This window comes from Pelophylax lessonae, assembly GCF_965119305.1.
Source record: "Pelophylax lessonae genome assembly, chromosome: 4".
Classification (NCBI taxonomy): Eukaryota; Metazoa; Chordata; class Amphibia; order Anura; family Ranidae; genus Pelophylax; species Pelophylax lessonae.
Genome location: NC_138771.1, coordinates 75,736,956 through 75,763,020, shown reverse-complemented (window position 1 = coordinate 75,763,020; position 26,065 = coordinate 75,736,956). Strand labels below are relative to the sequence as shown.

General features: G+C 42.1%; 1 protein-coding gene across 3 annotated transcripts in view; it reads right to left on the bottom strand.

Annotated features, from left to right (window-relative positions):
* PDE8A (phosphodiesterase 8A) overlaps positions 1-26,065 on the bottom strand; it is a 461,419-nt gene that overhangs the window by 86,432 nt on the left and 348,922 nt on the right. For all 3 annotated transcript variants that reach the window (XM_082254023.1, XM_082254021.1, XM_082254022.1), the window contains exons 4-6: positions 25,861-25,917; positions 20,124-20,181; positions 1,482-1,570 (exon numbers count right to left, since the gene is read on the bottom strand). In XM_082254023.1, coding sequence (XP_082110149.1) covers positions 1,482-1,570; positions 20,124-20,181; positions 25,861-25,917 — 204 coding nt within the window. The remainder of the gene's footprint in view (positions 1-1,481; positions 1,571-20,123; positions 20,182-25,860; positions 25,918-26,065) is intronic.

The following is a 26,065-nucleotide window of genomic DNA, read 5'->3' as shown; positions in this document are numbered from 1 at the left end:
CACTCTGGCTGAGGCCAAATCCTAGAGTAATCTCCAAAGTGTCCATCAGAGCAGTCGGAGACTCTGCTCGCAGAATAAGATTGCCCAGGTACCCCAATACTGCGATCACCCAGTGACGCAACAATGCTAGCACTGGGGCCAACACTTTGTGAAGACCCAAGGAGCAGAGGCGAGACCAAAGGTAAACGCCACAAACTGATAATGTTATTTGCCCACGGCAAAGCGGAGGTAGCGCTGGTGACCGGCACATATTGGAATGTGAATGTAGGTGTCCTTGATGTCGATAGAAGCGAGAAAATCCCCCAGATGTAGGGATGCCACTACGGTGCGAATGGACTCCATTTGGAAATTCTGTACCCGCACAAAGCAGTTTAGCGCCTTGAGGTCCAGAATTGGACGTACCTTGCCTTCCTTCCAGGGAACTGTAAACAGGTTTGAGTAAAACCCCTGAAAACATTCCGAAGCCGGAACCGGGACAATCACCCCATGAAGTAACAAGTCTTGCACTGCCCCAAAGTGACCCCATAAGTGATCTTTGGACAAGTGCAGGTTGAAAGGGAAGAACCTATCCAGAGGAAAAGACCGAAACTAGATCTTGCCCCCCACCCCATAGCACCTTGTACCTATGTTGATGGGGACAAGGGCCTCTTCCCTACAACCGTGGCAGGTGGTTGTGGGGGTGTGTGGGCAGGGGGCTTATTGGAATGTGGTAGCCCCCTTTAACAAGGGGACCCCCAGATCCCGGCCCCCCGTCTATGTGAATAGGTATGGGGTACATTTCCCCCCTACCCATTCACAAAAAAGTGTCAAAAAGTAAGAAAAACCCAGACACAGTTTATGACAAAAAAAAAAACAGTTGTCCTCGGGAACGGACCCTTTTTTTTTTCCCTGGTTCCGCCGCTGCACAGACATTGTGATTGACGATAGATTTGCATTGGGGAACACTGTTTTTTGTTATTTCCTTTTTTTATAAAGGAATTGTCAAAAACTGTTTGGGTTTTTGTTACTTTTTGACTTTTTTTTTTTTTTTTTTGGTGAATGCGTAGAGGTACAATGTACCCCAAACTCATTCACAAGGGAAGGTGAGTCCAAGAATAAATTCCATGTCTTAGAGAATGCCTGTGCTGGTTGAAATATGTAGGCTACTTTGTTGACCTCAACTTTTGAAAATACTAGGTGCTTGGCTGCTGTGCTGATCTAATATAGAAAAAGCATTCTGATTTCATGGGCTGCATGCTTGCTCCATGTCTGCTACTCAGAACTGTTACAGAGGAAGGTGGCCAATAGTCTTTAAAAATGCTGCTTCTTTGAAGAACATTAAGATATTATCACATGTGGAATCATATGTGCCTGACACACTACTTTAAGCAGCAGTTATCACATTTAGCAGCATTTAGAATCAGGCCCAAAGTAACAAAACTGAAGTGCAGCGTACAATATAAAATTATGTTTTGCGTAATTCAAATACACCATATCCTTACCTTAGTTTAAATTGTGCACGTACTTCCCCATATTCTAGCTGAATAAGTTCATTGTAACAGGCCATAACATTAGAGTTTTCTACATATCTCTGCAAGTGAGAAAACAGACACTGATCAATGACAATGCAATATTTATCCATCTTAGGCCCATTCTACACTTTATGGTTAATTCAAAAATGTAAAACAAGTGGCACAATATCAGTGCGGGTGGATTTATTAAAGGGAAACAGGCTTTTGACTTTGCAAGGGAAGTTGCACTTTGCAAGGGAATTTGCCCCAGAGCACAGTGAATGTGGTGAAGTTTAATTTGTCAAAGTACCCTATCAGGTGCAAAGAAAACAAATAAAAAAAAACAGCATTTTTTGCTTGCACATGATTGCATACTGGAGGTCAGCAAAGCTTTACCTCGCTCACTTCTGGGTAAAATTTCCTTGCAAAGCTCAACTTTCCTTTCAAAGCAAACAGCCTATTTGCCTTCAGTCAATCAATCTCAAAGAGATTAAAAAGATTAAAGCGGTTATAAAGGCTGAAGGTTTCTTTACCTTAATGTATTAAGGTAAAAATCCTTCTATTGTCAGCACCCCCCCCCCCCCGCCTACAGATACCTGAGCCTGTTTTCGATCCAGCACTGTGCCCAAGAGCAGTGTTGCTACTCTCTCTCACTATACTCAGTGAGAGCAGTGGGAGCCAATGGTTCCTGCTGTTGTCAATCAAATCCAGTCACGAGGGAGTAGGCACACTGTCGCACTGTGTGTGACAATGTACATATAGGGCACGGCTCAGGACCCAGCCCACACGTCCTCCACCATAGGAGGTGGCTGCCTTTGAGGGCTCTGATGAAGAAGGGGTTCCTTCAAAACATGTCAGCCAGCAGGGACCCTGGTGAGGTCTTCCTTGAGCTAGAGGCTTTGGCAAAGTTGGGAAATTGTAGCCACTTGTAGTGGCCTGATGAGCGAGTTTACTACCTACACTTGTGAGTAGTTTTATTTTATTTTTTTCAATAAATCTATGTTAGATAATGCAGTAGGCCAGTGCGCCCTCTGTTTTTATATTTTTTCTTTCTTTTTAAACAGTTTTTATTAAAGGCAAAAGAAACATGGTACAGTAATATGCAGTGAAAATATTAGGTACATGCCGTGATAAAACAAGGCGCTTTAAAATACAAAACTGCAGCATATAACATTCAAATAACAGATAACAATGTGATACGTCAAGGGGATCGACCCAGCGTCCCGTCTGAGAAGCAATGAGGGTATACTCAAACTGTGGGTGTGGCCGAGGCCACACTGCGTGGATGGACCCCCACACAGAAGGGGTCTCAACCAAAACCAAGGTATAGCTCTTAATTGGGTACACCGGGGGCCAAGTGGGAGGGGGGGCTGGGTTGGCAGGGTTGGAAAGAAAGTAGGGTAAGTAGGAGAGGGTCATGGGGGGGAGGTAACAGCAGGTGCCCGGGGAGAACCTCGAACCCCCTAGGGGCCCAGGTGGGAAAAGAGAGCCGGTAATGAGGACACCCAATCAGGTGAGTACAACTGTTTTTATATTTTTTATACAGTGTTCTAGAGGGCAGCAAGACTGTGCAGTTATATCCACTTTTGACCGCTAAGTCATCTTCTGATTTGTACCATCACACCAATGCGCAGGAGAATATCGCTGCTGTTGCAGTTGGGGGATCCCAATAGAGGAGGATCGGGGGTGCCCTGTGCAAAACCTTTGCACAGAACAGGTAAGTAAAAAATATTTGTTTGTTTTTTTAAATAACTTTACGAACACTTTAGGGTTGGAGATTATGTGTGTGATTTCTATTGCTGTAAATAGAAACACAACTGCACATTTAAGAGAATCTGTCAATCTGCTCACCTCTCTACCTTCTGTACCTATTTTTTATCCACTCTTTCATTTTTATGTTCACCAGCAGGAGTACTGAGTTTAAACTCTTTGAATGCTCTGTTTTGGAAAGGGTGAAGGTTGGGTATTTGCCAGCTCTCCCACAAATAAGAGGGAGTTCAAAGAAGATGAGTATCAAGAGGGAGCCTGATCGAGAGAACTTTTCAGTTTCCTCTGAATGGGCAAAGTGACATATTCTCTTTAAAAAAAACTACATTAACAACCATTTGGGTCAGATTCAGCAAAGTAACACATCTCCAACCCAGTTGCAGAAGATTACCAAGGCATTCAAAAAATGGGGACCTTGTGTGGCCACTCTTCCTCCATTACAATGTCATAAAAAAGTGAGGTCTAAACATAGAAAAAACAACCCTGTGCCTACGATACAATAAAAGGCTTGTTTCCTTTGTTCTATGTAGGCAAGGTTAGTTAGCTTGATGCAATCAAAGGGTTGGCAATGATCCACAAACTTTTTTAACGGTGTCAGACACTAAACGATATAGTATCTATTCCCATTTCAGAGAAAATAGGTGAAGGGAGATAATTGTATTTAGTGATTTCAACAACTCAAAAAAGCCGCAGCTCTCAGTCGAAGGATTGAAAGTAAAGTGAAAGCTATACTATCCAACATGAATTAAATTGTACACACAGTGGCCACTGGTTTAACTGGTTTTTCCCCAACTAGCACAGAGGCTGCTCATCCCTGCAAGCATCAGTCCATTCTCACCGGTTTCAATAATACAGTCTAGGATGTCTTTTTGCAGTTTATTGCTTGAAGAACTTCAACAGGAGAGGAGGGTATGGGCCACGGGATACTTTAAAATGCTCAGCAAGTGGTTTTAAAAAAATGTCTTGTCCCTTTAATGCATGATAGATATCACAGTGCTTTTGGAGTATCATCTGGCCCTTTCCATTCTCTACAATACCTGGTTGATCTTGCCTGTTTATGTGTTCACCTGTTTAAACTGACCACCCTAATCATGGCTGCTGATCCATGATTGCATGGTCAGATTATATGCCTCTGTCATCCTGCTCTCTCCTCAGCATTTCCCCTCCCTCTTTCCCTGTCAGTTCTGTAGTCTGTGTGTGAGCTGATGTCCTCTTGGCCCATCCTGCTATTCCCCTGAAGCTACTCCCCCTCCTCTCTTTTTTTATTTTTAACATGCTCAGCCAATCAGCACACGACATGGCTCAGCACACAAGGTCAAAGTGTAGAGCTCCCTCTGCTGATGTAATTACATACATCCAAGAAGAATATCAGCCCGTCCCCCAGGAACCACATAACAGCACAGAAGCTGTGCTGTAAAAAGGTATTTAACGATATTATAACAGAAAAAAAAAAAAAGCCAGTGCCATTACTATTGCCCTAAGAGAGAAAATAATGGCAGTTTAAATCTGAGACTTTACAACCACTTTTAAAATTAGGGGACAATCTTCTCCTGGCGCAATAATGAGGTTTGGACAGTCTAAGGCCTCACAGCTGAAGACCATGGAGCAAGTCTTTTTGGCATGTGGTTAACTTGAACTGAAGTACAACTGCAGTGCAGCTTCCAGAACACTACATGGTCACAGAAATCAGTTTAGGATCTTTACTCACAAGTCCCTAGTACAGCTGCCACCTTCCAGCTTCGTCCGGACATGGTCCAGTGATGTGAATGAGACGGCACCTCCCCAGACTAGATCCCCTGAGGAAGTTTTGGAATCAGCTTCTAGCAAAGTCCTTTTAGGCCCTCAGCCCTGACACTGCTGAGGCCTCTAGAGCAGCTATACAGTCTACGGGCTACCTGAGGACAGCTTAGGAACCCTGCTCTCCACAATCTCAGACCATTTATCACCATTTCAGCCCCTTTTGGACACTCCTCTCCAGGCATTGGCTGAAAGCTGATAAATATGCAGGCTGGGTGTTTTGAATTTCTCACCGTAACCTCCAGAAGCTTCTTCCAGGAAAAGGGGGAAGAAATGAAACTCCCACCATGTGAAACCCTTGAGCAAACCAGGCCAAACAATTACTGCCCCCGAATACAGAAGGAGCCAGACTAAATTTATCTAGCATCCTACTCTAGGATGGTGCTACATCAAGAAAGAGCAGCGATTCTAAAAGTGGCATAAACCTTATGTGATTAAACTGTTTTTACACAACAAATTATAAGAAAAAATGTTTGAGTTCTGCTTTAGGTCCCTTTCACATGGGCCAGTTTTTCAAGCAGGACTAATTGGAAGCTCCAATCGGGTTTATGGGCAGGTGGATGTAAATTAAGTTGTGTCTGTTGTGGAGAGGCGAGCCCGTGCCACTGTTTTTTTAAGCAATTTACACCTGATTTTTGGAGAGGCAGGTATGCTGACTGCACAGGTGTGGGCTGGGTTCATAATAGACCCAGGGTTAGAGCTCAGGGCTCCCAGTCGGGGAGGACTCCACCCAACAGACAGGAGGTCTGTGCATGGGAGTCGGGAGGCCTCCCATTCTCTCTAGGAATCACAGAGGCAGAGCATGCATGTCTGCAGGAGGCAGATGTAGTCCATGACAGCGCAGCAAGAAGCTGATCCTGAGTATGCTATGAGAGAGCTTGATGGAAGGAAATTGCTGTGTTGGTCTAGCAGACCTAGGGCCTAGGTGAGAGGCCTGAAGCAGCCATTTGGCAAGCGAGTAAGCCAGGAGGATGAAACAGTGTGCAAGTTACAATACTGGTGGAACCCCTGCGTGGGAAATTACTCTTTTGTGAAACTTTTCCATTCCTTTAAATAAAAGTGGGCTGCCACTTTTCCCCTTCCACTTTTAAAAATGCAGTTCTGGACTGGCACAACTTCTTTAAATGCATGCACCACCTGAGTCTAATCATCCCGATCATTACACTTTTCACATCTGCCTACCACCAAGTCTGTCCAGGTTTGGAAAAAAAAAAGATAAGGACTGAATCCGTTTCCGTTTTTTCCGGACCTAAATATGATGAATCAGAGGTAAAGTTCACAGATCCCCTGTTGAACGGAGCACAGTGCCCTGTGTGAAAGAACCCTTAGGCATAAACATAAAAGGGCTTTGAGACCTAAGGCAGAAAAAGAATGCCAAGTATATTCCACTATTGATTCTGGTGGGAGGTTTTTGCAGAAATACTTGACTACATTGAATGAAAAGGTGAACACGCCACCAAACCAAACTAAAAATATCCAAAAAATATTCCATATTGAAAAGTTTATGTAATTGGTACTGTACTTGGATTGGGATATTATAATTTGGTTTTGGTGACACGATCATCTTTTTCTACACTGTGGCCTGCCTTATATCTCAAAGTCCTTTAGGAATATGTTTATGTTTAAGCTTCAGTTCAGCATTTGATGTGCTTTCCACTTTGCAGTGTTCCTGTCAGATGTGAAAGTACATGAGGTAGAGGGAGAGTGTGGAGAGACAGTAAAAATGAAGATGCAATATAGATGAGCTCAGCTTTTCACCTGAACCCTGGGATGAATGGGATGTTAACCCTCTGTGCTTGTTGTACTATCACACCCACCATATGTGCCCAGAACACTTTGTCTCAGAACACATGGGGTGCTGCAGCATGTGTGGTGTAAGTGGAATGAGGTCTGTTCAACATGTTTGGAATCCTGTGTAGTAAGCAAAATCTTTTCTCCCCAGAGCCACCCTGCACCTCTTCATCTTCTGTTGCTGGCAATACCTGAATGTAAGATGTATTAATCCCTGGTACAGAACCCTTGATGTCCTGGCACCCTAAATTCTTCCTGAACCTTTACATGAACATGTATGTCCTGCCTGGTCTCCTCCCAGGCCAGTACCCACCTACCACCCTCGAAAACTCTTGTCCATTTACTAACCTGTGATACGTGCAAAGACTTTACTATAATCATATCAGCACACCCCTTCCCTTTACAAGTATAGTGTAAATTAATGTCAAGATACAGCAATTATTAAGCAGATCCCCTCTTGATATGCCTATAACAAAGCCTCCCATGTCCTCTCTCCTGTGGCCTCCTGGAGTTAGCTAGACTCCAGCTGTTGGAGCAGACAGGAAGCTGTGGCTTGGCAGGAAGGAGTCCATAGACCATGGTTGAGAAACATTGAGATAGGCTCTAGTTCAAGGGTCTTCAAACTATGGCCCCCCAGTTGTTCAGGAACTACAATTCCCATCATGCCTAGTCATGTCTGTGAATGTCAGAGTTTTACAATGCCTCATGGGATGTGTGGTTTCGCAACATCTGGAGGGCCATAGTTTGAGGATCCCTGCTCTAGATGTTGGAGCATATAGAAATCTGCGGCCTAATGGGAGGAAGACCACGGCATAGTGGTTGAGAACCACTGCTCTAAGGCAATCAGGGAGGCTAAATAATCAGAATCATTGTATGTGCACTGCAATCTGAAAATCACCTAACTGCAAACATAGTCTTAATATGCATTTTAAATGCTGAGTGTGACATACAAAAATACCTTGCAGTCAAAACCTTATAACATTTGATTCCAAGAAAAGATTAAGCATTGTTCTAGCTTCACTTAACTCCAGGTTATGATTACTTTTTCTTTTCAGCTATTAGCTACAGAGGTTCATGTGATGAAGTCCTGCACTAGGCCAGGAGCCTATAGGATAGCCAAATTGTAGCGGTTTGGGCAGGTAACCAATGCATGGGCAGGGCCATGGGACAGGTTACATACAGTCAGGTCCATAAATATTGAGACAACGACACAATTCTAATATTTTTGGCTCTATACACCACCACAATGGATTTGAAATGAAACAAACAAGATGTGTTTTAACTGCAAAACTTCAGCTTTATTTGAGGGTATTTACATCCAGATCAGGTGAACGGTGTAGGAATTCCAAGTTTGTTTATGTGCCTCCCACTTTTTGAGGGACCAAAAGTAATGGGACAGATTAACAATCATAAATCAAACTTTCACTTTTTAATACTTGGTTGCAAAACCTTTGCAGTCAATTACAGTCTGAAGTTTGGAACGCATAGACATCACCAGACGCTGGGTTTCATCCCCGGTGATGCTCTGCCAGGCCTCTACTGCAACTGTCTTCAGTTCCTGCTTGTTCTTGAGGCATTTTCCCTTCAGTTTTGTCTTCAGCAAGTGAAATGCATGCTCAATCGGATTCAGGTCAGGTGATTGACTTGGCCATTGCATAACATTCCACTTCTTTCCCTTAAAAAACTCTTTGGTTGCTTTCGCAGTATGCTTCAGGTCATTGTCCATCTGCACTGTGAAGCGCCATCCAATGAGTTCTAAAGCATTTGGCTGAATATGAGAAGATAATATTGCCAGAAACACTTCAGAATTCATCCTGCTGCTTTTGTCAGTAGTCACATCATCAATAAATACAAGAGAACCAGTTCCATTGGCAGCCATACATGCCCACGTCATGACACTACCACCACCATGCATCACTGATGAGGTGGTATGCTTTGGATCATGAGCAGCTCCTTTCCTTCTCCATACTCTTCTCTTCCCATCACTCTGGTACAAGTTGATCTTGGTCTCATCTGTCCAAAGGATGTTGTTCCAGAACTGTGAAGGCTTTTTTAGATGTTGTTTGGCAAACTCTAATCTGGCCTTCCTGTTTTTGAGACTCACTGATGGTTTACATCTTGTGGTGAACCCTCTGTATTCACTCTGGTGAAGTCTTCTCTTGATTGCTGACTTTGACCCACATACACCTACCTCCTGGAGAGTGTTCTTGATCTGGTCAACTGTTGTGAAGGGTGTTTTCTTCACCAGGGAAAGAATTCTTCGGTCATCCACCACAGTTGTTTTCCGTGGTCTTCCGGGTCTTTTGGTGTTGCTGAGCTCAGCGGTGCGTTCTTTCTTTCTAAGGATGTTCCAAACAGTTGATTTGGCCACACCTAATCTTTTTGCTATCTCTCTGATGGGTTTGTTTGGTTTTTTTCAGCCTAATGATGGCTTGCTTCACTGATAGTGCCAGCTCTTTGGATCTCATATTGAGAGTTGACAGCAACAGATTCCGAATGCAAATAGCACACTTGAAATTAAATCTGGACCTTTTATCTGCTCCTTGTAAATAGGATAATGAGGTAATAACACACACCTGGCCATGGAACAGCTGAGCAGCCAATTGTCCCATTACTTTACACCTTTCACCTGATTTGGATGTATTTATGGACCTGACTGTAGTTACATAGTCAGGTTGAAAATAAACAAGTCCATCTAGTTCAACCAATAGAAAATAAATTAACAAAGAGAAAACCTCCATACATGCAATCCTTTACTCACATTTGATCTAGAGGAAGGCAAAAAAACCCCAATAAAGCAAGATCCAATTTGCTCCAGCATGGGAAACGAAATCCTTCCTGATCCCTCAGGAAGCAATTATATATTCCCTGGATCGACAATCACTAGTGTTATTACCTATAAGGCCTCATGCACGCTGGACGTTATAAAGACGTCAGTAGCTTTAGCTGTAGAAAGCTGTAGCTGTAGAATGAGCTTTGCACCAGCGTTTCTCAGTGCTTTTTAGCAGTAGCTTTTTTACCCTTTTTCTTTTAGCAAAACTATACTCCCACAAAAGCTTATAGCTCATAAAAGCTGATAAATGCTGAACAGCCATGCTTTTGAATGTTTTTAAGCTTTTTATCAGAATTAGGCTCCATTCACACCTCAGCGTATTATTTTCAGGCGTTTTTCAGGCATTTTTCACGTGTTTTTTTAGGCGTTTATTACAGGTGTTTGGAGGCAGGCATTGACATCTTACAAAAATGCTTGTAATCTGCCAAAAAATAAGCTTCAGGCGTTTTGCTTCAGGCAACAAAACGCTCATATTTGAACAGAGGCCATTGAAATGAATGAGATTTTGCTCGTTGGGCGTTTTAAAACTTCAGAGATGAGCGTATTACAAGCTGAAAAACGCTCAGGTGTGAACAGGGCCTTAGAGTGTTTTTACAGCTGAAAAACTCCTTTTCAAACCCATTAGTTCTGGGTTTTTTCCAGCCAGGAAACGCCCCTGCAAAAACGCTGATAAAAGCTTATGTGTGCATGGACACATAGGATAACATGCTGGGGAGTTTACTGAAAACGGATGAAGCCAAAAGCAGCTGTAAAATTGCCCAGTGTGCATGAGGCCTTTTAATTTGAACATCCTGTTAAATTTTGTGCATTTAGGAATGCATCCAGCTATTTTTTTAAAGAATCTATTGAGCTGTTGTATAAAACCTATAGGTTTATTGTTGCCGAGGCCATGAATCACACAGATATACTCATAAAAGTTGAATGTTATGCAACATACTGTAGAAAATGAAACACCAACAAAACAAGTCTGACAGCTGTGCAGGGAAACATTATGGGCTGGTTAGTAAATTTGGCTAAACAGGTACCACTCTAGTTTGTAAATCCATTTTTTCAGCCAATGCAGGTCAATCAGTGCACTAATAAGCTGATCACACACACTTTCCCAAATACCAGACATTGCATGTTTTAGCTATGTTTAACGTGTAAGTTCAAAATTTTACAAAAAGCCCCCTATGTCATTTTACTATTCCCCTGAATAGTACATACCAGCGCTCCTTACTCTCACTGTATTATAAGTCTGTAAAATTCCTAGGTGTGGACTAATACCCTTAGGTTTTATTTAGTACACAGTAATTAAGGTTGACAAAAGACCAGAACCCAGCAATTACAACTTATTCAAACTGTAATTAGAACAGTAACTGTTTGGCAATACAAAACCTCAGTGAGACTGGGACACAGATGCTTGCTTCTTCACCTTGTCACTAATAAATCCTATTTAAAGGACCAGAGCACTGAGAAAAAGTGGGAAAGTGTTAGCTGCGTGCAGGCAGTGTATGGAAGTGAACACAGTGGTTTCATGAGCACAGCAGTCGGGGTTGTGAACCTATATACGGTATATGTATATGTATGCACATAACATTTTGCATTGTCATTTACTTCATAGTCTGCCTGCACACAGCTCAGGGTGCATGCAGGTGCAAAAACAAATGCCTCATTAAAGCAGCACATGTGCCTAAACTTAACAATGTACTTTTTTTATTTGTTCCCTTTTGGTTTATTAACCACTTAAGCCCCGGAAGATTTTACCCCCTTCCTGACCAGGGCCTATTTTGCGATTCGGCACTGCGTGACTTTAACGGACAATTGCGCGGTCGTGCGACGCTGTACCTAAACGAATTTGACGTCCTTTTTTTCCCACAAACAGAGCTTTCTTTTGGTGGTATTTGATCACCTGTGCGATTTTTTGATCATGCGCTATAAACAAAAAAAAAGCGTCAATTTTGCAAAAATAACAATATTTTTCACATTTTTTTATATGAAATTCCCCAAAAAAAAATGTAAAAGTCAAAATTTTTTAACATTTTAGGCCAATTTGTTTTATGCTACATATGTTTGGTAAAAAAAAAAAAAATCGCAAAAAGCGTATTTTGATTGGTTTGCGCAAAATTTATTGCGTTTACTAAGAGAAAGATTTTTGTCATTTTTGTTGTTTTTTTTTTTAACGAGTAATGGCGGCGATCTGCGATTTTTTTGCGGACCTGCGACATTGCAGCGGACAGATCGGACCCTTGACTGACATTTTTTAAACTTTTGGGGGTACCAGTGACATTACTACAGTAATCAGTGCTATACATATGCACTGTTACTGTAAAAATGACACTGGCAGGGAAGGAGTTAACTTTATTTGAGAAGGAGGGGTTAAGTGTGTCCCTAGGGGCGTGCTTCTAACTGTGATTGGATGTGGCTTGAGGTGTAAGAACAGAGATAGCAGAACCGTATGATCTCCATTCTTACACAGGGGAGAATGACAGGCGGCTTTGTTTACATTAGCCGCCTGCCTTTCTCCCGCTGTAACGGACAATCGCGAGTGCCCGGCGGACATCGGGTCCACCGGGCACACGCGCGGGGGGGTCCGTGAGCTCCCTAGAGCCTCACAGGCTAGCGACGTAGTCCTACGTCGCTTTGCCTGTGAGGGGCTGACCGCCGCAGTAAATAGTCGTGCGGCGGTCGGCAAGTGGTTAAATAATGTTTTCATTATTATACAGGATTTATATAGTGCCAACAGTTTGTGCAATGCTTTACAGCATGAGGGCAGACAGTACAGTTACAATGCAGTCCAATACAGGAGGAATCAGAGGGCCCTGCTTGTTAGAGCTTACAATCTAAAAGGGAGGGTCAAGTGATACAAAAGGTAGTAAATGCAGGGGGTGAGCTAATGTAGAAGATAAAAGTACAGTTGTTAGGTGGAGGCAGGGTAGGCTTCTCTTAAGAGAAGGGTTTGCACAGATCACCTAAAAGTGGACAGAGTAGGAGATAGTTGGACAGATTGGAGTGGGGAGTTCCAGAGGATGGGAGAGGCTCAGAAGAGGCCCTGGAGGCGAGCATGGGAGGAGGTGACAAGGGAACTAGAGAGCAGGAGGTCTTGGGAGGAATGAAGAGAACGATTTAGTTGGTAATTAGAGACTAGGCTAGTGATGTAACTGGGGGTTTGAGTTGTGAATGGCTTTGTAAGTTGTTAGTATATTGAATTTTGTTCGCTGGGTAAGCAGGAACCAGTTGGAGGGATTGGCAGAAAGGGGTGGAAAACACTGAGCGGTTGGTAAGTTGGTGAGTCTAGAAGTATTTATGATGGACGGAAAGGAGGATAGCCTCCATAAAGTTAATCCAATTATGAGGGAGTTACAGTAGTCGAGGCAAGAGGTAACCAGGGAGTGAATTAGAAACTTTGTGTCATTGGTTAAGAAGGGGCATATTTTGGAGATGTTGCAGAGGTTGAGGCAGGAAGATTTGGACAGTGTCCAGACCTTGGGCTAGTGCCAAATCAAAAACCCAGAAGGACTGGGGATACCACGTCCTATCAATAGAAATCTAACTGAAGAAAAAACATACATGGACTTTCTCGGTACCCCATAGACACATACAACAATTAATTCCAAAATATACAGTATATTTTACTACACAAATCAAGTTAAACATCACAAATACATTATTATAAGATCAGCCTCTACAACCATGGAGAGCATTTCCCTTGGTAATTACATACAGTATCTCACAAAAGTGAGTACACCCTCACATTTTCGTAAATATTTTATTATATCTTTTCAAAAAGAAATTACACGTTGCTACAATGTAAAGTAGTGAGTGTAAAGCTTGTATAACAGTGTAAATTTGCTGTCCCTTCAAAATAACTCAAAATAAGTGGCATCACTGGGGTTGATATCACCTGGTGCAGTTAACATGGAGTCACCCCCCCCCCCCCCTAGTGCAGTAAAACATGGTGTCTCTCCCCTCATCAGGCTCTCTTCTGTTCAGCCTGCCAGAGTGGGCAGGCTAGTTCTGGGGGGTGACACCATCATAGTCGGATATCACTTCCTACTTGATAGTGTCACCACTCTGGTGAGTGTCACCCAGGTGCGGTCCACACTCCATAGGAACGCCACTGGTTCAAGAATTTTGAAGATGAAGGGAGCAAGGAGATGGGTCATAGGTTGTTAAGACTGGTGGGATCTAACAAAGGCTTTTTAAGTATGGGGTGACTAGTGCATGTTTTGGAGACTTGGTATATACAGTACCATTGAAAGTGTTTTGTTACAATTGCTCAATAGGATAAAAAAATACCTCCTTATCCTGCCAAAAATCCATTGAGCTTTCTTGTGCACTGTATTCAGTTAGCAGTAATATCAGTTCTCTCTGTCTACAAACAACTAACTTGTATGTTATGGAGATGAGGAGAGGTATTCTGAAAATCCTATATTCCCTGTTCTTTTCGTTGTCATTCTAGGACATAAAGTATGTTACTGGCAGGATCACCAGCAGAAAATAAAAGAAAGAAAAATCCTGAACAAAGAATCCTTTGGCAGCCACTACATTTATAAAAAGTTAAGCTTCAAAATGCATTTTTGTTTGCACATAATTGGATAATATAAGTCAGCAGAGCTTCACCCCATTCACTAAGTTCTGGGGGAAAATTCCCTTGCAAGGAGAACAATCTACAGGAGGTCCCCAGGTTACAAACAATATGGGGTCTGCAGGTTTGTTCTGAATTCGAATTTGTTTGTAAGTCAGAACAGGTACATTTTTTAAGTGTAGCTCCAGCCAAAAGAATAATTTTTAAGTTTTTTGGATAGCATAGGGAAGGGTTAACACCCCTGTATGATTTGTTTTGCGGTCTCTACCCCCGTTTTGCAGATTTCACCTCACTTTCTGTCCCTATGACAATTGGATTTTGAAAATTTTGGGTTGACGTGGAAACAAGGATTGGTGATAAAGCTTCGGACTTCCGGTTCCGGCGTCTGATGAGCTAGGTGAAGAGTACGGCGGCTCCGGAGATATCTAATTAAAAAGCCAGCTAAGCAGCTCCCCGGCCAGCTGTGTCACCTCGACCCTCCCTAGTAACACCCAGGGAAGGTGCCCAGATGGATCGGTATGTAATCCATGCCTCGCAGGGTCCGGAAGAGGTCCGCTCGGATACCGAGCCTCCCGCCACATGTCACCCCAATATGGCCGCTGCATCTCCTCAGGAATCAGCAGGAGCGGCGGCTCCTCACCAGCCTACCCTTGACTCCCCTGCCTTGCCCCGGGAAGACGAGCAGTATGCCCGCATAGCTCAGGCTGTCGCAGCAATGCTCTCACTGACAATAACAGTGGCAGTTGAGTGATAAAACTTCAGTGGAGACACCTTTTTCCCATGAGAACTCTTACAAGAATGAATTTCCCTTCCTAGGGGTAGATTTCCTCTCACTTCTAATTGTCTCCCTCTGTTTGTAAGTAGGAGTCGTTTGTAAGATGGATGTTTGTAACCCGGGGACCGCCTGTATTTGGCTTTAGTAAATCTACCGCACAGTATGCAAGGAAAAAATCTCTCAAATTAGTACAAAGACAGAAATAAAAACCGGAGAGAGGTTCCGACCCCTCCCCTACTATGCAAGAATTTTTTTTTTTTTTTTACCCACTTCCTGTTCTAACCCTTTCACATTTGGTTGACAACTAAAGTAGTTTTGCCCAAAGTTGGGCTCCCAGTTTGGCCCCAAGGAAGGTTATTGACTTGGCATCATATCAGTAATATTTGTGTACAAACACCCCCGTCTGCCTTGGATGCAAGAAAGCAACATTTGAACATTTCATAAGCGCAGATAATCGTAGCTTGTGGTAGACTAATGGCACTTTTCCACTGCAAGTACCGGCTCGGCTCTACTCGGCCCTGCTTGCTTTTCCACTGCTGGTACCACATGGTACGGTGTTGGAACGGTTCGGTACGGTACGGTATGGTTTGCTTTTCCACTAAAGTAGTACTAAAGTTAAGTGGGTGGGATAACAACGGGGTGGGTGGGATTCTCTGACCAATCAGTGGCTAGTAGTGACTGCATGCAAAGGATTGTGGGATATGGCACCGGGTATGGTACCTGTTGGAACCACAATCGAGTAGGTACTGTTTTTGAGAGCCGTACCGTTCGGTTCCATACAGTGGAAAAGCGCCGCCGTACTGTACCGTACCGAACCATTCCTACACTATACCATGCGGTACCAGCAGTGGAAGAGCACAAAAGCGAGCCGAACCGTTCGGTTCCATGCAGTGGAAAAGCGCCATAAAATGCAAAGTTAGTGACTAGCTTTGACCACCGCTGGTGCTTTATGTGACCATTAGCGAAGTCTAAACTAAAGGCATGCTGGTATTAGCGCTGGCTGCTGAACATCTGCCCCTCATTTGTCAGAGAGCTCCACAATCTGACCATCCTTCAAGTAAAGAGCAACTTTCAATACTAGTGACAAAATAATTCTGTTTACACCTTACTGCATGGTCATACGAGTATTGAAGTATAGTAAAAATGCTGAAAATATGCAGGTGTTATATTACAAGGGAACACTCACTGCAAAGTTTTTATTTTTTTGCCAAGGTGGACACAGATCAAAGTATAGGCCAAGCTGAAACAGCTCGAGTTTATTCTTCTTTTGAAAATGTTCTCTGCATATTCCAGGAAAAATGAGCTCTACAACTGTCATGTCATCTTCAGATTTCACAAGTGAACTCAACATGCACACAATATGGATGCGGCTGGTCTTGTGAAATGTAACACATAAAACTCAGGCCTATGCAAACACATCTGTTTCAGCATGCTCTGCCTCCTGTACAACAGATGGAACAAATGAAAACAGCAGAAACTAAACATGACACCTGAATTTTGTTCAGCTTTGTCTTCAAACACTGAAAGCAGCATACTTGTAACTATTCAAGAGTTTGGTCAACGGGAATTGTAGCTAATACGTACGTAATTGCACATTTTCCCATGGGTTTGTCCATTTAAAGATCTTGAATGTACATCTGCTAGATATGCACCTAGTACCTAAGTCTTGCTGCGGGCTGACAATATACAGGCTTTTCGTGGAGTGGTGTAGCCCCGCCTATTCTCTACAACAGCCTTTGTAATGTGGAGGAACCCTTGGAAGAACTTTGGATCTCATGGAACCCCTGATAAAAATGACTTTAGTCTCAGCCCAGGGTACATTGGCCTGACCATTTTAGTTGAGATATAAGATTACTATTTCCCGACTGCCCCATAGCAGATATGCTGCTACAGTGTGGCCATTCTGTGCAAAATCACATATATTCTGCACGTCTGCCAAGGGGGCGTGCAAGTAATCACAGCAGAAGCTGATCTGCGGGTGCCGGGTAATGGATGCCTGCCGGTACCCACTGATCGTCGGCAGAGACACAGAATGGAGCTGTGCCTATGTAAACAAGTCAGAGTTCTGTTCTGACAGGCGGAAAGTGATGGATTTTGTGTCCCTACAAAACAGGGGAAAAAATCCATCACTTCCCTTAGTAAAAGCAGCACACAGTTTATACATAAACACTGGCTAGGCACACAATTAACCCTTTGAGCGCCCTAGATGTTTAACCCTTTGCCAGGCAGTGTCATTAGTATAGTGACAGTGCATATTTTTTTAGCACTGATATCTATTTCAGACCTCATGCACACTGGACGTTTTTATAGCTGCTGTTTTTGGCGTCAGACGTTTTTTCTGCAGCCAGTAAACTCCCCAGCATGTTATCTTATGTATTATTTATCATTGCATGCACCTAATTATGAATTGAACTTTTTTATTGTATGCACATATTTATGAACTGAATTATTTATTCTCTTGAGTATATTGCGCATTTTGCACATCCATTCATTGACTTATTCATTATAGGAATTTTTTGCACCTTATTTTTAAATGTTGATACACATTTCATCCAGCACGTTTTTCTAGCATGTGAAACACTTTATTTGTTACATATTTTTTTAGCAAGCGCTGTTTTAATTAATTTGTTTCATGTTAACCTATGTGTCCATGCACACATAGGCTGTTATCAGCAGTTTTTGGCTGGGGCGTTTTCTGCCTGGGAAAACCCCCAGAACTAGTGGGTTTTGAGAGGTGTTTTTCAGCTGTAAAAATGCCGTAACTCTAAAACAAACCTTAAAAACGCTGAAAAATGCCAAAAAACACTGTTTATCAGTGTTTATGAGCCATAAGCTTTTGTGGAAGTATTGTTTTGCTAAAAAAAACGCTACAGATGAAAAATGCTAAAAAAAGGCTACTGCAAAAAAGTTGAAAAATGTCTTCTACAGCTACAGCTTTTTACTGGGGTTTTGATAACGTCCAGTGTGCATGAGGCCTTGGAGTCAATGGTACCCGCAAAGTGTCGAAAGTCTCAGATATTGTCAGATTGTATGCCGCAATATGGCAGTTCTGCTATTAAGCTGGATACACACTATCCAACTTTTGTTGTTAGATTTCCTTCAGATTTGCCTTTTCTATGTAGTGCAAGGGCCTGCCTGATTACATACAAACTGAAAGTGTTTAGGTTTGACCTCATATTATATGGTTTTGGTAAGTCTAAAGGAAAAAGTCTTCAGAAAATCTTATAGTGTGTATGGCCCATAAGTCACTGATCTCCGCCATTGCTAGAATAAAAAGAAAAAATTCCAGTATTTATCCCATAGTTTGCACATGCTATAACTTTTGCGCAAACCAATCAATATACGCTTATTGGGATTTTTTTTAGCAAAAATATGTAGCAGAATACATATTGGCCTAAATTTTTAAAGAAATTTCATTTTTTTTTTTTTATTGGATGTGTTTTATAGCAGAAAGTAAAAAAAAGTTAGGTTTTTTTTTTTTCTAAATTGTTGGTCATTTTTTGTTTATAGCACAAAAAATAAAAAATGTAGTGGTGATCAAATACAACCAAAAGAAAGCTCTATTTGTGGGAAAAAAGGACATACATTTTATTTAGGTACAGTGTCACATGACCGCGCAATTGTCAGTTAAAACAACACAGTGTTGTTTCGCAAAAAATGCTCTAGTCATGAAGGGGGGGGGGGTAAATCTTCCGGAGGTCAAGTGGATAAATAAAGGAATATGGTATGTGGCTACATTCCCATGGGCATTTTTCCCTTGTGCCAATGGTAGCGGCAGGAATCTTGATTCCTGCAGCTCTGTTTGACACCTGTGAGCCTGTACACTTCAATGATAGGTTGTCAGTGGCTGCAGCTATTTGTAGCTGTTCGCACAGCCAGCGATTGTCTGTGGTGACCATGAATAGCTGTGGCCACCGACGTCCTTTCATTGAAGTGTTGGGGCTGGTCACTCACAGGTGCCTTAACCCAGCAGCAGGAATCAGTATATTCCTGCTGTTTTCATGCACACTGTACTGAAAGTACTTGTCACCCAGAGCTGCTATTTATAACAATATAATTTGCTAAAATTATTTCTAGTAAAAATAATTAAACAAAACATATACCGGTAATACTGTAGTGGTCAGAAAAAGCAACGCAGATGGTGGAAATTGTAGTTTTCCTCATTTGGTAGTTAGTGAAAAAGTGCTCCCTCATATTGGTGTTCAATAAAACAGTAAAAGGCCTATTACAGCTGGTCACATGTGCAGCTTATTAGTGCTCATCAATGCTGCCTATTGGTGCCCATCAGTGCTGCCTTTTGGTGCCCATCGGTGCAGCTCATCAGTGTCACCTATCAGTGCTGCCTATCAGTGCCTCCTCAGCAGGACTCTGAGCTGAGAGTGTCTCTGTCTTACAGCCCAGAGCCTGCACTGACAGTTCCCCCTCCATCCTCCCTTGCACAGATGGGAGAGGAGAGAGCCGATCTACTCCTTCTCCTCCCAAGTGCAGCTCATCAGTGCCCATCAGTGGCGCCTATCAGTGCAGCTTATTAGTGCCTACTAGTGACACCTATCAGTGCCCATCAGTGGTGCCTATCAGTGCAGCCTCATCAGTGTGTCCTCATTAGTGCCCATCAGTACAGCCACATCAGTGCAGCCTCATTAGTACCCATCAGTGCAGCCTCATTAGTACCCATCAGTGCAGCCTCATTAGTACCCATCAGTGCAACCTCATTAGTACCCATCAGTGCAGCTTCATTAGTATCCATCAGTGCAGCTTTATCGGCGCACATCAGTGTATAAGAAAAAGTACTAATTTGCAAGGTTTTATAACGAAACTAAAAAATTTGCTTTGTTTTTCTTTTTTCAAAAATGTGGGTATTTATTTGCTCGCTTAGCACAAAAAAAAAAAAAAACCCAGTGGTGATTAAATACAACCAAAGGAAAGCTCTATCTGTCTAAAAAAAAATGATAAAAAATTTCATTTGGGTAGAGTGCTGCATGACCGCACAATTGTCGTTCAAACTCAGACAGCACTGAAAGTTAAAAAATATATGGCCTGGGCAGGAAGGGGTAAAAAGGCCCAGTATTGAAGTGGTTAATAAAAAGTAAATATTGCACTTACCCTGGTAAATCCAGCAGATATTAGGGGCATTATTGACGTTTCATCTCGATCACTTTGTCTTTAATAGCGGGACATAAAAAGAGAAAAACATATGAAAAAGTGAGCATTATTTAACACAAAGAAAATATGCAAAAATTGCATAACTGTCCACTCTGAACCAGAATGTGGTTTGATTAAGTGACTACTGCAAAAATAATAGCATTTTTCAATAAACTTGGTGGTAAACATTTAAGTGGAGTGTAATGTGAGTTATGAAGGTAAAATGAGTTATGAACCTAACAAACTATAACTTGGTAGCATAAATTTTACAAAAAATCTGAGCTGGGAAAAATCAGTTAGCCCTGGGCTATCTTCCAAGCAGAAAGGGGCAATTAACACCACACGGCATGTGGTTACATGCGCTAAACGTGGTAATGTACTTTATACTCTTTGGTGTGCAGCAGTGTCTTCATTTAGGTGGCACCCCAACAAGCCTTTAAGCGAGTGAGCTATGCTGTAGTGCAGCACAATGCACAGTGCGCTCTGTGTTGTGCTGCCTGCCCCAAATTGTCATGTGTTCAGGTGTGTTTCAATCCATTCACTTTGACAACACAGGACAATGCAGTGTGAATGGGCTCTAACTAATTATTTTGCAGGTAAAGTGTACCTTCACCTACATACAATTGTATTACACTTTCCCCTCCCCCATCCCCTCCCCCCATGTACATATAAGTAAAATAGGGTACACCTAGGCTGCAGGGGGGTACATAAACACCAATTGTTGAACACAAATCAGGTATCACCATGCATACCAGCATGGGAAGAATAATTTTAGGGCCATTGTTTATGGTTATCTGACAAATTCCTAGTAAATATAAAAGCTTAACCTGTATTAAGTTAATAAATAACACATTTTTGTACGTTTTTAATTGCACCTTTTTGCAAAATGGTGAATATAAACATACTAAAAAATGTAAATAACCAAATTTCTCAAAAAATCTGGAGGTTTTTATTTTTCACTTTCAGCTTTCAGAGTTTGTAAAAGACCCCTAAACCATATATTTTCTGAAAGCACATGACCAGTAGAATAAAACAAAGGTGCTACTGATTTTTGAGGCCCAGTGATATTTGTCCAAATGTTTATCCAAACGATATTTTCACTAAAAATACACTACAATCATTATTATCAGATACAAACAGAGCAAATTTTACAAAAAAATCTGCTAAAGTCCTGTAAAATATAAAAGCCTAATTTGTACTGAGTTAGCAAACAACACATTTTTGTAAATTTTAAATTGCACCTACACATTTTTGCAAATTTTACAGAGCACCTTCTTGTTAAAGGGTAAAAATCAAACGTACACAAAAATGTAAATAACCAAATTTCTCTAAAAATCTGGAGGTTTTCATTTTTCACTTAAAGCTTTTAGCGTTTGTAACAGACCCTCCCCCCCCCCCCAAATCATACATTTTCTGAAAGCACATGACCGGTAGTATAAAAAGAAGGCGCTATTGATGTTTAAGGCCCACTTTATTTTCGTAAATGTTTATTAAATCGCTATTTTCACTAAAATCCTCATTTGCACACAAAACTATTAAATAACATCCAAAATTCCTGCTAAATTCCTACTAAGGCCTTGTTTAATGTGGGGTGCTAACGCATATGCCCATGGAGGGCTGTGTTTACCTGCACAGGGATGCACAAGTGTTCTGTGCATCCCTGTGCAGGCAGTCCTATTTATGCCCACTGTGATGCAGCAGCTGCAAGGACAGATCTAACGTGCACCCACATGGATGTCAAGTTGGGAGCAGTGGCTGTCTCAATGCTGCCGCTGCGTCCCAACTGATATGAATAGGGATACCTGCACAGGAATGCACAGAACCCTTTTGCATTTCCATTCAGCCACTGTGTCCCAATTGACATCAATGGGGCTGCCTGCATAGGAAAGCACAGAACACTTGTGCATCCCTGTGCAGCTAAACACAGCCTTGCTGTAATATGCCCTGTGTGAATGATGCCTTAGGCCTTGTTTAGACTTGCAGTTGGGGATGGCAAAAATGCACAGGTAAGCTGCCTTTTTGATGCCTGCCAAACACCCCGCCTTGCAATAGGCAGTGGACAGGGTGTTGATACTGTGATGCTTTGCACCTGCGTCAAAGTTGACTCAAGCTGTAGCAATGCCATCCACCAAACACTACAGATTCATGTCTACGGGGAAATGCCGCAAATGCCCCGAAACCTCGTGCAATGCATGCGGTTGCAGCCCATTTGTTGGTAAAATGGAGTTAAAACAGGCAGTGAGAAGGCGTCACATCAATTCCTCATTTTCTGTCAGTAGCCACTCGAGCGCGATCAGAACATGAATCAGGGTTCAGAGGCAAAGGAGCATTAGACGCATGTCTAAATCTACCCATACTATGTTTTTTTTTTTTTTCCAACTTGGATCCAAAATAGGGGGATCTATTTTGACAAGTAGATCCCTCTGTGGCTGCCCTGCAGCACTGAAAGCCGGTGGGAGGGCAGAGGAGGGAAGCTGACGGCAGCAGGGTAACCACAGGGGGATTGGGATTTACGAGGAGGGGGGATGGTTGCTGGGGAAGAGGGGAAATCAGAGCAGCTGGGGTAAAGGAAGGGTAAGGGAGAGTTATAGTGGGGGGCATTTTAGATGACAGCAAAGGCAGGTGGAGGGGCAGGAGACATAGCGTCAGAGAAGCAGTGGCGGTGGGGGGGGGGGGGTCACATTAGGTAAACAGCTCTAAACAGTGGCTTATCAGCCACTCATCAGAGCTATTGGTTTGGTCAGTAGCATCTGCTGGACAATACTGCTATAGGTTTATGGGCATGGACATGACCATGAGCTTACAGCAGAAGAGGAATGAAGGTCTGTACAGACCTGGCCAGCTGGAAGCAGTGCTGTAGGTCCGTAAGCTGTGTATCTTAGTTTTTTACTGTTTCATGGGTGCACACAATTTTAGGGCTTGACATATCTGGTGATTACTTTACTTGACACACTGGGGTCAATTTACTAAAATTGGACAGTGCAAAATCTGGTGCAGCTGTGTATGGTAGCCAATCAGCTTCTAACTTCAGCTTGTTCAATTAGGCTTTGACAAAAAAATCCTGGAAGCTGATTGGTTTCTATGCACAGCTGCACAAGATTTTGCACGCTCCAGTTTTAGTAAATCAACCCCACTCTCTGCTTTAAGAAAAAAAGGAGAATAAATTGTGTTCGTGTACACTAAAATTTATTTTACTGTTTTACTATTTTTTTTTACCGAAAATATAGATTTAATTAACATTTGCACAAATGTCATGCACCCACTTGAGCTCCAAAAGATATTACCGCCTTCATGACCAGGCCATTTTTTGCTATTCAGAACTGCGCTATTTTAACTTTTAAGTGCGCAGTCATGCAATGCCATACCCAAACTAAATTTATATCATTTTTTTTTTTTAAACATAAATAGATCTTTCTTTTGGTGATATTTGATCACCACTGAAAACTTTAAAAAAATATATATATTTTTTTTACCTTCTGCCATAAAACATTTCCAATAAGACAAATTAAAAAAAATCAAATTTTTCATAAATTTTGGCCAAAATGTATTTAGCTACAAGTGTTTGATAAAAAAAAAATCCCAAAGAGTGTTTATTGATTGGGCTGCGTGAAACTTATAGTGCCTACAAACGATGGTATATACTGTATAATGGATTTTCTTTTTTAAACTGCTTATGGCGGCGATCAGTGACTTATAATGGGACTGCGATAGTGTGGCGATCAATCTGACAATAACTGATGCTGGGGGGAAATTGACCAACTGCTACTGACATTAATATAGTAATCAGTGATAATACTATACACTGTCACTGTACTAATGACACTGGCTGGAAAGGGGTTAACATTTAGGACAATCAAAGGGGTTAAAAGCATGCCTAACTGTGTAAAGTTTGTACAGTGTGCTCCTTTCACTAATGATCTCTCAGCTTCTCATCCCATCATTGATTGGGACTTGTTGACAGGCTCCTGCTGTGTACAATCACAGCAGGAGCCGGGGGGGGGGGGGGGGGGGATGGCACGCAGGTACATTTGCCTACATCCCTGCTCATCCGCAGTACATTGCAGGTGTGCAACTACTGTCTTTTTATTCTAAAAGTCTTTTGCTTTCAGAAAATGTATATTAAGGGGTTTAGGTAAAGTTCAAGCCAAAAATGTGCATTTTGGCATGTATGTGAAACATGGAAAAATTGGTCTAGTAGCACAAGGTTTAGGCCTCTTTCACACGGTCCGCCTCCGTAGGCGGATCCGTGTTGCTCAGCGGGGATCGATCCGCGATCCCCGCTGAGCCGGCGGATGACAGCTCCGTCTCCGCTCGCAGAGCGGAGAGGGAGGTGTCTTAGCCCCTGCTGCCCTCTATGGGGGATCGGATGAGAGCGGACCGCCTGTCCGCTCTCATCCGATCCGATCCGATCACTGAACGGATGGAAAAATAGGGTTTCCATCCGTCCAGATTTCACGGACAGGATCGGACACGGATGGCAGCGGGTGTCAGCGGAGTGTCTCCGCTGACATCCGCTGCCCCATAGAGCTGCATGGAGGATCCGATCAGATCCGCCTAAAAAACTGACAGGCGGATCTGATCGGATCGCCCGTGTGAAAGGGCCCTTCACCTGACATTTATATACTTTTCAAGTTATTCGTTTACAATCTTTGTGCCAAATAAACAATGTTTTGCAATAATATTTTGCAAACCATTCTGGGCTTTCTGCAGAGAGAGCATAACAATAACGCTTCTCTATAGGGGTAGTAAAGTTTATCTTTGTCCTACTGGTAAGCTTATAAAAAAAGTCTTACCTGTGGTTTACTTTCAATGGGCTTTCAATGGGTCTGAACTTGCGCCGTTTGGTAGATATGGTCATTGGCTCCAGCCGATGACATCAATGGCACATGTACGGCTCTCTCTGTATTCACAGAACACTGAGTGTGCCAAGAATGCAGAGAGTGCCGTGCCACGATGGCGACTCCAGTGTGCATCGTTCTTTTCTATTATTTTATTTTTTATTCTATTCCTTTATTTTCTATTCTACTTAATTCTATTATTTCATTTTCTATTTCAGTTTACTCTATCATATTCTATTATTTTCTATTCCATTCTTTTTTATTCTATTCTATCCCTTTACTTTTTATTCTATTCTTATTTTTGGATTTGAATCAAATTCAAATTTCTGCCGAATTTAATTTCCTTATTTCAGATACATTAAAATTTGCTACTATTGCAATATGAAAAATTCAGAAACATCAGAATTTCCGAATAATGAAAATGTTTTCTGAATTTCGACTAGGAACGGAACAAACAGAAGTTTAGTATATTGCTGAAGTTTGACAACAAACACGTTACGGATAACTATAATTCACGCTCCCTCGCAGTCCATTGACTGCTATAGGAGCGGTTCTAATAGGAGCGACACAAGTCGCTCCGACTCAGAAAAAGGCTCCTGTACTACTTCAGGGCAACCTTGGAGCGACTTGCATAGACTTCCATTATGTGAAGTCCATGCAAGTCGCTCCGAAGTCATGGTGCATGGGAATGCACAAGTCGCCCCCGAAGTAGTAGAGAGTCGTGTCGCCCCAGTGTGAGCCGACACTTACAGCAACATAAATAGTAGTTATTACAAATGTTTACTGAAAGCTTTTTATGCAAAACAACTTTTCTCATAGGCTTAATGTCTCTTTAAAATAACATTAATACTGAAACTTACCTTCTAACTACAGCAATTATTACAGAGTTTTCTGAGGGTTTGGTTGCTCTGATGGACCTTAAATGTCAGAGTGAGAAACAAAGTAAGAAGGGTAAAATACATAAAGACATTACATTTAAATATTGCTCAAACCAAAATAGTGATATACGTGAACATACTGTAAATGCAAAATTAATAAAATAAAAATAAATATGAAGGAAATCGC